General features: G+C 43.4%; 1 protein-coding gene across 4 annotated transcripts in view; it reads left to right on the top strand.

Annotated features, from left to right (window-relative positions):
* The first annotated feature begins 123 nt into the window (after nt 1-123).
* PI4KA (phosphatidylinositol 4-kinase alpha) overlaps nt 124-11,541 on the top strand; it is a 127,049-nt gene continuing 115,631 nt past the window's right edge. For all 4 annotated transcript variants that reach the window (XM_058532059.1, XM_058532057.1, XM_058532058.1 and 1 more), the window contains exon 1: nt 124-288. In XM_058532059.1, the coding sequence (XP_058388042.1) occupies nt 136-288 (153 nt within the window). In that variant the 5' untranslated portion in view covers nt 124-135. The remainder of the gene's footprint in view (nt 289-11,541) is intronic.

Below are 11,541 nucleotides of genomic sequence, written 5' to 3'. Positions count from 1 at the left end.
CGGCCACGCCCATCCAGTGTCGGCAACAGAGAGGTCACGTGGCGGGGAAGACGGATGCGGCCGCGCTTGCGCCGTGAGCTCTGGCCCTCGGATGCCGGGTGCGGGAAGCTGGCGGGCAGTGCCGCGGCGCGCGCGATGATGGCGGCGGCCGCGACCCGGGGAGGCGGGGGAGGCGGGGGCGGCGGCGGCTCCGGCTCCAGCTCCGGCGCCTCGCGGGGTTTCTATTTCAACACGGTCCTGTCATTGGCCCGCTCCCTGGCTGTGCAGAGACCGGCATCCTTGGAGAAGGTAGCTACGGCCGGCTCGGCCGCGGGCTGACAGGAGGAGGGGCCTGGGGCGGCGAAGAGGGAAGGCGGGGCGAGGGTCTGTGGGGGGCTGAGACGGGGGTTGCGAGCTGCCTCTGACGGTGGGGGGGAGCCTCATGAGGGAGGGGGAGCCGGCGGGGCGAGGAGGCCCGTGGGCGGAGGGGGCTAGGGAAGGTAGGGGGTCCTGGGGGAGGGGGCCGTGTGGAAGGAGTGGCACGGGCGGGCGTGCGAGGGACGCGAGCTACAGGCCGGGGTTGGAGCTGAGGAGGCACCTTGTGCCGTCGGTGGGGTAGGGGCGGCGGTGAGGAGCAGTGGGAAGAGCCAAGGACCAGTCAAAATCTAGGGCTCTGCTCCCGACTTCCCCTTCTTTTTATCCCGTGACCTTAGGGAGATGCCTTTCTCCTAAAATGGGGGTGCTTTTACCTGCTTTGCGAGCTTCACGGGGTTGTCTTGAAGGGCAGATGAAATAGCGTATCTGAAAGTCCTTTCTGAAATGCAGCTCTACTGCGCATTGTTCTCCTGTGAGACTAGAGGGGGCGTTAGACGGGGTAAAAGATTTGGAGGAGGGGCAGTGGGGGAGGGAAGCGGGAGTGAACCGTCGGTGGGCGGAGAACTGAACGCAGGATTCCTCAGAGAGGAGAACTCGTGCCAGAGGAACCCTTATCTTGGGAGAAAGGTGCAAAGCAACTCAAACATATGCGTAGGATGGCGGGAAGAACGCACATTTTGGAGTCAGACCTAAGTTTGGTGCCTGCAGTGTCACTTACTTCGTGTCGTCTTGGGCAGGTTACTTTAACTCTCAGAGCCTTTGTTTCCTTATCTGTGAAATGAAGTGGTTCTTGAGGATTAAATGAGTTCACGCACAAAGTGCTTCTCACAGAGCTGGGCACAGACTAGGCGAACGGTAAATGTCAGCTTTCTGTCCCCGCCGGTGTGTGAGGAGACTCATTACACTGTGGGAGCCCCGCAGGGATGGGATTATTTTTCCACACAGCCGTCTGGTGGATGGGAAAAGAAACACGTTGTCTGCCAGTAGGCAAGAGCAGAGGAGACTGAGGCCTGCCTGCTGCTTTTGGGAGTGGCTTTGTGGCCTTGGTGAGGGGTGAAGCTGAAAGGCTGTTTTGGGCACTTTGGCACTGTGGGTTCTCAAACTTGATTTTGCCAGTCACCTGCAGGGTGAGCAGGTCCTGGGAGAATGATGCCAACAGGAATTCTAATTAAGGAGGAGTACAATAGAATGGAAAGGATATGAGTTGTAGGAATACGACCACTTGAATTTAAATTCTGTCATTTGCTTACATTGGCCTTACTCTGGGCAAGTCAGTTTCCTAATCTGATCTTCTGCTTTCTTCTGCAAAATACAAGGACAATACTTGATAGGAGTATTGTGAAGATCAACAGAATGAGAGGAATAAAAGCAGGCACGTGGGTACCTAATGAATGATCACTTATCATTAGATGAGCCTGACTAATGGACCGCAGTGCAGATTTATTAAATCAAACTCATCCCAGCTAGTCAGCACATTCTCTTCTCAGTAGGAGGACCAAAAAGCAGATCAGAAGTTTGCTTGTTGGCCTCAGGGACAAGAGAGAAGAGAGAGTGCAGGGAATTAGATGATCTTTAAGAAGATAGTTCTGTAGCTCTAGCAGTGTGGCACCCTTTTCCACTCAGTAACTTTGAAAAATGCACCTTAAGCTCAATTTACCTTCTTCCCCCTTTTTAACTAATCACAAGAACATTCTGTAATTGAAACATTGTTAACTCTGTATCTTATAGAAACTGCTTCCATTGTCGTGATTACAATATATTTTACAACTAATTAATACAGCTTTTAGGTCGGCAGCTCCCTAACACTGTCTTTTATTTCGGGAGATACTTCATTCTCATTGGCAATGCTTACACATCACTTCAGAAAAGAGTTAACCGAACAGGCCTGAGGCTGCTTGCAAGGTTGGCCCTTGGCTGGTATCTGGGAACTTGGCACTTGAACTGTTCCCTCCATTCCCTAACTGATAAGGATGGTTCACTGTGCCTAGACTCCTTGTACAAACGTTATGATTTATGTTGAACACCTGCTTCCCTTCTTGGAATCTGGAATTTTGATGGTTGCTAGGCATAGTGTGTGTGTGATCAGCCCCCAGTAAAAACCTTGGGTGCTGTGTCTCTGACAGACTTCCCTAGGCACAAACTTTGCACATGTGTTACTGAATTGTTTGCTACTGTAAAAGGGAGCATGCTCAGGGTATACCCACACAGGAGGGAGAGAACATGAGGAAGCCCATGCACAGGTTTCTCCAGATTTCAGTTGTGTCTTTTTCCCTTGCTGATATCCTTTCACTGGAATGAAATTTAGCCACAAATAGAACTCTATATACGTGTGGGTGGTCGTGGGGCCTCCAAAACAACTTCTTTCTTAGAGGAAGCTTCTGTAGGTGGCTGATCCCATCAAATATATGTGAATTACTCTTATCCTCATCCAGGACCTTGAGATTTGATTATGTTAGGGATCCTTGTTACTGGTTAGTCCTATGATATATGTCTGCTTACTGCATTCCACTACTTTAAAACTATTGACAAGAAGCCCTTAGAATTCCTAAGGAAAAGATTCTTGAGATTCTTAAGAGTAAAGGAATTTCTCACTACCCACCTGCTATAATAAAGATGGAGACTTAAGGGAGGAGATAAATGTTTAAAAACCTCTGTCTCTCATTTCTTTGCTTCTGTTTTTCTGTCTTCTTTTTTTCCAGAGAGAAGGCAGAGAACTGAGTGGGGCTTGGTCCAGATAGGATTGACCTGAGGAAGGATAAATTTTCTGATTTAGATCTGACATCTCAGCTCAAACATTGGTAACTCAGGCACCCCTGACATGCTTTTAGTGGCACTTGAGGCACGTTGATGATGTGACTTTCCCTATCTTTGTTCCCGTACATGCCACAGTTGTGTTTACTTACTCCACTCACCCACTCTAATCCCAGGCTGTGAAACCAAGCCCATTGCTACTCAGTCAGTTTTACTTTTTTCTTTAACTTTTTTAATTCACTCTTTCATTTAGAAAACATTTATTGACCACCTACTCTTAATTGGTACATGCTAGGGCAGGTAAATGAGAAACAGTTCTAATTTGGTTGCTTAGGTGACCAGCAACAAGTCAGATTTGTTGCAAGTCCCCTATCTACTCTTGTATCCCAGGACTGGTGACCAGACCCCTGCTATGTTCAGACAGCCAAACCCAAGACCCCTGAGCATCTGTTCTCTGATCCGTATCTGAGTTTGACCTTTTCCTGCTAGGCTGCCCCTAAGACTGGAGTCCCACACCTGAGGCCCACCTCTGGGATTGCAGCCCACCTCTGAGGACACCCTCTGTGAAGCCCTCTAGACCATATTTCACTCAGTCTTCAGCCCTCTATCTCTGGGAGAAAGATGAGAGGAGGAAAATAGACAAGAAAAGAGTCATGCGTACACTGGAATCTCCATGTGCACTCGGTTTCCAGACTCCCTCTCTCTGATTTCTATCTGCCTGCCTGTCTTGTGCTGCTTTCCTGGTTCTTTTTTTTTTTTTAATTTTTTTTTTCCCCCCAAAGCCCCAGTAGATAGTTGTATGTCACTGCTGCACATCCTTCTAGTTGCTGTATGTGGGACGCGGCCTCAGCATGGCCAGAGAAGCGGTGCGTTGGTGCGCGCCTGGGATCTGAACCCGGGCCGCCAGCAGCGGAGCGCGCGCACCTAACCGCTAAGCCACGGGGCCGGCCCACTTTCCTGGTTCTTGCTTGTCTTCAGAATGTTGCTGAGCTGCCCCTGCCAAGCCTCTTCCTCGCTCTGCCTGGTTATACTCCTCTGTATCCAGGAAATCAAGTGACTTGTCATACCTTTCCTAGTCTGGCCTATGCCATGCTAATGGAGCCCCCATCCTGGATATGGAGAGTTTTGGGCAGTGCTGCAAAGTCAGCAGCATTCCTTGCCCTTTTTATTCCTCTTCCCACCCTCAGGAGGCTTTGATCAGAGTCCTTTCCCAGGTCCTAAAATATCCTCTCTTTTCTTCATTTAGAATGTCAGAATCTCGAGGTGTCTTAGTTAACTATTGATCTGATGTTTAAATGGCACTGTGGCATTAGGGACAGGCTGGACCCTCCCTGGTGCACAGGTGTGCTCCAGAAGATGAGCTGGTTAATTGTCGTCTGTAACTGGAAAAATGTGTGGCCAGATGCTTAGGGCAGCGGGCTTTCTGGAGTTGATGGTTATCCAGTCTGTCCTTTAGAGTGGTCTGCCATGGAGTTGCCCTAGAAATCAAAAGTCATGGTGTTGGCATTTTTTCAGCATCATGAAGCTGAAAATTTCCCATCCTTGCTCCCTTTTCTTTATGAGGCAATGTTAAAAAGCATTGTACAGTGAGCAGAGAGAGAATGAGCATTGGCAGAGGATACTCCTGATGTTAGAACTATTGTTATTAAATCAGCTCTAAAATTTTTTAAGAAGAAATTGCAAGAAGAAAAAGTCTTTACCTATAATCATGCCACATTACCTATATTAGTTTGCTAAGGCTGCCATAAGAAAGTACCACAGTGGCTTAAACAACAGAAATTTATTTTCTCACAATTCTGGAGGCTAGAAGTCCAAGATGAAGGTGTCAGCAGTGTTGGTTTCTTTCAAAACCTCTCTGTTTGGCTTGTAGATGGCCATCTTCTCCCTGTATCTTCACATAGTCTTCCCTTTGTGCCTGTTTATCTCCTCATCTCTTCTTATAAGAACACCAGTCAGATTGATAGGAGTGGCCCACCCTAATCACTTCAACCTGGTAAGGTTTCTTTGGGCCCCAAACCTTGAAAGACTCTCTGTCCAAATACAGTCATATTTTGAGGTACCTGGGGGTTAGGACTTCAATATATGAATTTTAGGGGGAACACAATTCAGCCCATCACATTAACCCATCAGCACTTTCATTTCTTAGAGCTCCTTTATAGTCTTTAACTGTATATAGCTATATTCACTTCATTTCCTTTTTCAAAAATAGCCCATATTTATTACTTTAATGGCTGCATGTCGTTTTTTGTATTGACAGACCATAATTTACTTAAGCATTTCTCTGTTTAGACTTTCTAGTTTTTCCTTTGTAAAACAGCATGTGTGTACACCTAGCATTTTGTCTTCCTCTGAGTTACATACTTATATCAAGTTGTAGATGGGTCTTGATGTTTACTGCCCAGCTGTTTTCAAAGGACTGTACTTAGTTATGAGAGCATCAGCAAGACACCTTGTGTGTGTTTATCTATAGCTTCACCCATGTTGGATTTTGTTTTATTTTATTTTTTCTTGGCAACTCAGTAAGCATAAAAGGGTACCTTATTCTTTTGATCCCAAGATAATGATATTTGACCATGGTTGGCTATGTTTTGAATTAAGCCGACAAAAACCCCCACAAGACAGAAGTGCTAGGATCGTGTGATATTGCCATGTTCTTGTTTTCTGCTATGTGGAAACTTGAATTCAGTATTCTCTTCAGACTTGGAGTCCTGTTGCTTGAATATTGACTCCTAGCTGTGCCCGCTCTGGGTAGCTTATTTTTGACAGTTGAGTCTACTAAACGTGTACACAATCCCAACCCTTAACTAACTTAAAGATTTGTAGCGGTAATGATACATGCAGAACTGGCTAGTGTCTGTCCACAAAGGAGCCAGTGGTGGACTATGTGTCTTTTCAGAAAAAGTCTCCTGGGAAGATGTTTAGCTGTTTGGCACTTTGCTGGGGTGGGGGTGGGAGGTACAGATAATTTTTCTTTGGGCCCCAAACCTTTTCTCTGTGGCTCTTGACAGGTATGTGAAAAATGTAATAGAAGGTAAAAAAAGTGAAACGTGCTCTAAGAAAGTGCAAGTGTCGTGGGCACTTGCTAGGAGGCTACTTTAAGCTGAGATTTTAAAGAGGGAGGGCTTGGAAGTGATGGGGATGGGCATTCCTAAATGCCAAGAGTGGTTGGTGAGGGAAGGTCATCATAGATGGAGAGAACAGAGAGCAAAGCACAGAGGAGAATGAGGAACCGCAGGTAATAGGGTTCGGCAGAAACAGTATATTTAAAGGGAAGAGTGAAATGAGACTGGAGAAGAATGCAGGTGACCTCATATGTGGTCCCAGAGTCAGAGTTTGGATTTAATTGGTGAGACAGGGAAATGTCCTTGAATGTTGCAGGGCCTGAGAGTTATATGCATCAGGAAGATAATTATGGCTGCATTGTTTATATAGACGCACTTAGGGAGTCTCAGAATTGATGTGTCATTAGCTGGTTGCTCCCCCAGAGGGCAGAAATGTTCTATTTCTGACTCCCTGCTGCAGAGTCTCTTCTCTGCTTTGTTTGCAGTTTGCACCCAGGGAGATGTAGTTGCTTGTAATCCCTTCCACCAGCAGCTATTCTCATCCTTGATTTTAATTGCTGAAATTTATCTATGCACTTCATTTTCCTGATTACTTACTTACATATTTATTTGTTTTTGTATTTGCTTTTCTCATATATCTTGGCATTTTGGAAAACACCTTGGCCTTTTATGAACATTGCCAAGCCAGCCAGAACACTACTTTCATTTGTGTGATAAACTGACACATAAATACAGGGTTGAGGCAAAAAATCCTCAGGTTTCACTTGCATTTATTCATTGAGTTCTGAGAGACTCTATTTCTGCTGCCAAAGCCATTCTCTTTTCCTGAATGTTTCTGTGTTTAGAGCTGGTCTTGAATCCTGGATTCAGGACAGCCAGGGCAGTTCCATTATGAAAGCAAAAGATGGTGACATTCATTCATTCATTCAGTAAATCTTTGAGTGCTTGCTGTGTGCCAGGCACTGTGCTGGGCCTTGGAGGGGCCCATTAGAAGGATGAATAGACATGGTCTTGCTTTCATGGAGTTTACCGTGTAGAGAGAGAGAGGGACAGACAAAAAGTATTAAACAAAAAATTGCAAGTAAATATAATTTAAAATGGTAACAAGTGCCATGAAGCAAAAGTAAATGGTGTTTGTGAATTTTATCTCAGTTTAAAAAAAAAGGTAAGTGATGTGAGGAGAGCTAAAATGGGGTCCTGATTTATGTGGGGATCAGGAAAGACTTTCAAGAGAGCTAAAGAATGAATAGGAGTTAGCCAATGGAGTACGTACAAAAGAATACTCCTAGTGGAGGGTACAGCTTGTGCAAAGGCCCAGAGGTAGGAACATATTTGACTCATTGGATGACCTTAAAAGAAGGCTATAAGGGTTGTAGCTTAGGGAGCTAGAGTGGCACAAAAACAGGCTGGAGAGGTGGACAGAGTTTGATCACCCAAGGCAGGTCACGGAAATGATTTTCAGCTTTATCCTAAAAGCAACTTAATAGTTTTAATAGCCTTTAGGGGATTGGTGAAGAATTTAAAATATTAATAATAAGTAAAATAAAATGTCAATTATAATTAGCATATAGATAGAACTGTTTTTTTTTTGTTTTTTTTTTTTTGTGAGGAGATCAGCCCTGAGCTAACATCCGCCAATCCTCCTCTTTTTTTGCTGAGGAAGACGGCCCTGGGCTAACATCTGTGCCTATCTTCCTCCACTTTATATGGGACGCCGCCACAGCATGGCTTACCAAGCAGTGCGTCGGTGCGCGCCCGGGATCCGAACCAGCGAACCCCGGGCCGCCGCAGCGGAGCGCGCGCACTTAACCGCTTGCGCCACCGGGCTGGCCCCCAGATAGAACTGTTTTAAGACCACTTTAAATAGATTTGTGAAAATTACATTTAGTACGAATGTTAAGTATTGTTTTTCTAGATGTCTTTTCTCACTTAGGAAAATAGTCTGTTAGATCTTTTGGGGGAACTTATAGTTACAATTATATAATTATAGGATCATAGGATTTTGGATTTTTCTTCTTTTCTAATATAAGCATTTAAAGATAGAAATTTCCACGGCCCGGCCCCGTGGCTTAACGGTTAAGTGTGCGTGCTCTGCTGCCGGCGGCCCGGGTTCGGATCCCGGGTGCGCACCGACGCACCGCTCCTACGGCCATGCTGAGGCCGTGTCCCACGTACAGCAACTAGAAGGATGTGCAGCTATGACAGACAACTATCTACTGGGGCTTTGGGGGAAAAATAAATAAATAAAATCTTAAAAAAAAATAATAAAGATATAAATTTCCTTCGAAGTGCTGCTTTTAGCAGCATCCCACAAATTTTGTAAGTTGTGTTTTGTTTTTCATTAGGTTCAAAATATTTTCCCAATTTCCCTTGTGATTTCTTTGATTCAGAGGTATTTGGAAGTGTGTTGTTTCGTTTCCAAAAATTTGAGAGTTTTATAGCTTTTTTTCTGTTGTTGATTTCTAATTTAATTCTTTTGTAGTCAGAAAATATACTCTGTTTGGCTTCAGTTCTTTTTAATTTATTGAGACTTGTTTTATGACCCAGCATATGTGAGATATGTGAATTTTCCAATTGTACTTGAAAAGAATGTGTATTCTGCTTTTGTTGGGTGGAATTTTCTATAAATATCAGTAAGATCAAGTAGGTTTTTCAGGTCTTCAGTATCCTTACTGATTTTTCTGTCAGTTACTGAGAGAGGAATATTGAAGTCAGCAACCATAATTGTGCATCTGTTGATTTCTCCTTTGAGCTTTGTTAGTTTTTGCTTTGTGTAATTTAAAACTTTATTCTTGGGAGCTTATGATTGTTATGTCCTTGTCATTAGTTGATCTTTGTCATCATGAATAGTAATATTCCTTGTTCTGAAATATACTTTGACATTAATATAGCCACATCAGCTTTCTTTTTTTTTTTTTTTTGTGAGGAGATCAGCCCTGAGCTAACACCCGCCAATCCTCCTCTTTTTTTGCTGAGGAAGACGGCCCTGGGCTAACATCTGTGCCCATCTTCCTCCACTTTATATGGGACGCCGCCACAGCATGGCTTACCAAGCAGTGCGTCGGTGCGCGCCCGGGATCCGAACCAGCGAACCCCGGGCCGCCGCAGCGGAGCGCGCGCACTTAACCGCTTGCGCCACCGGGCCGGCCCCAGCTTTCTTTTTTTTTTTTAATTTAATTTAATTTTATTTTTTCCCCCAAAGCCCCAGTAGATAGTTGTATGTCATAGATGCACATCCTTCTAGTTGCTGTATGTGGGATGTGGCCTCAGCATGGCCAGAGAAGCGGTGTGTCGGTGCGCGCCCGGGATCCAAACCAGGGCCCCCAGTAGCAGAGTGCCTGCACTTAACCGCTAAGCCACGGAGCCGGCCCTACATCAGCTTTCTTGATAATGGTTTTCCATAGTGTATAATTTCCCATCCTTTTACTTTTAGCCTGTCTTTCCATTTAAAGTGATTTTCTTGTAGACAGCATGTAGCGTGCTCTTTTTCCAGTCTGAAAATCTCTATCTTTTAGTTGGAGTATTTAGACCATTTACATTTAATGTAATTATTAATATAGTTGGATTTCAAGCTGCCATCTTGATGTTTGTTTTCCATTTGTTCCATCTCTTTTTCTTTTTTTGCTTTCTTTTGGATTCATTGAACATTTTTTTGTTTTTAGTATTCCATTTTATCCTCACTATTGGCTTATTAGCTCTCTCTTTTTTTTCAAGTGGTTATTCTAGGATTGAAATTTACATTGCTTTAATTTGTCATAGTTTACCTTAAAATAACATTACACCACTTCACTTATAGTGTAATAACCTTACCATTGTAATTCCATTTTTACTCCCATCTTTTTTGTGATTGTTGTCATAGATGTTTACTTCTCTGTGTTTAAACTCCACAATACATTGTTATAATTTATTTAAATAGTCATAAAAATATGAAAAATGGGGCTGGCCCCATGGCGTAGTGGTTAAGTCTGGCACGCTCTGCTTTGGTGGCCCAGGTTTGGATCCTGGGCATGGATGTACACCACTTGTCAAGCCAAGCTGTGGCAGCAACCCACATACAAAAAAGAGGAAGATTGGCAACAGATGTTAGCTCAGATCAAATCTTCCTTACCAAAAAAAATATGTAAATATATATGAAAAACATATTTATAAATACACTGTTTTCAGTTTTCTTCATTCCTTTATGTAGATTCATGTTTTCACCTGGTATCATTTAACATTTCTTATGGTGCAGGTCTGCTAGTGTGATGAATTCTCTCAGCTTTTGTTTGTCTGAAAATTTTTTTTCAGCTTCATTTTTGCTGACTATAGAATTCTAGGTTGATAGATGTTTTTATTGTAGCACTTAAAAGGTGTCATTTAATTTTCTTCAGTATTTTTATAGCTTTTAATTAGAAGACTGTGGTCAGTCATCCTTGTTTCTTTGTATCTATTGTGTTTTTCCCCCTCTGGATATTTTTAAGATTTTCTCTTTTTTATTGGCTTTTGAGAATTTAATCATGATATGCTTTCGTGTGGTTTTCTTTTTGTTTATCCTATATGGAGTTCATTTTTGAGATCTGTGAGCTTATAGTTGTATCAAGTTTGGAAATATTTCAGCCATTACTTCTTAAAATATTTTTATCTCTTGCTTTCCCCTTTTTTCCCCCCAGACTCTGATTTATGTGTATGTTACATGTTGTCCCACATGATCTCCAATCATTTTCTTTTTTCAGCCTTTTTTTCTCTGTGCTTCATTTTGGCTAGTTTCTATAGCCGTGTCTTTAAGTTCACCAACCTTTTCTTCTGCAGTCTCTAATTTGCTGGTAATCCAAGTTAGTGCTTTTTAAAAAATTTATTTGAGATACTGTATCTTTCATCTCCAGAAATTCCATTTGATTCTTTTTTATATCTCCCATTTCTCTTCACACTATGTTCATGTTTTTCTTAAAAATTTGAACATAGTTGTAATGGCTGTTTCAATGTCCTTGCCTGCTAATTCCATCATCTCTGTCATTTCTGATTCTGTTTCTTTTTCGGGAGTCCCTAAGACCACCCGCAAATTCAGTGATTCACTAGAAGGATTCATGGGACTTAGCATATAGTCCACTTGTGGTTAAAGTTTATTATAGTGAAAGAATACATGGTAGGATCAGCAAGGGAAGAAGACACAGGTACAGTCTGGAGAAACTCATGTACAGGCTTCCTTGTGCTCTTTCCGTCTGGTGAGGAGACACACCAGGTGTGCTCCTTTCCTCAGCAACAAAAAAATGCATAAACATGTGTGCAATATTTCTGCCCAGGGAAGCCAGTTAGAAACTCAGTGCCTGAGGATTTTATTGTTGGGTGGTTATGTAGGTACCCTGTGCCTAGCAGCTATCAAAATTCCAGACTCCCA

The sequence above is a fragment of the Diceros bicornis genome, chromosome 35, assembly GCF_020826845.1.
Source record: "Diceros bicornis minor isolate mBicDic1 chromosome 35, mDicBic1.mat.cur, whole genome shotgun sequence".
Classification (NCBI taxonomy): Eukaryota; Metazoa; Chordata; class Mammalia; order Perissodactyla; family Rhinocerotidae; genus Diceros; species Diceros bicornis.
The sequence above is the reverse complement of the archived record's forward strand: the minus strand, read 5'-3'. Positions and strand labels throughout refer to the sequence as shown.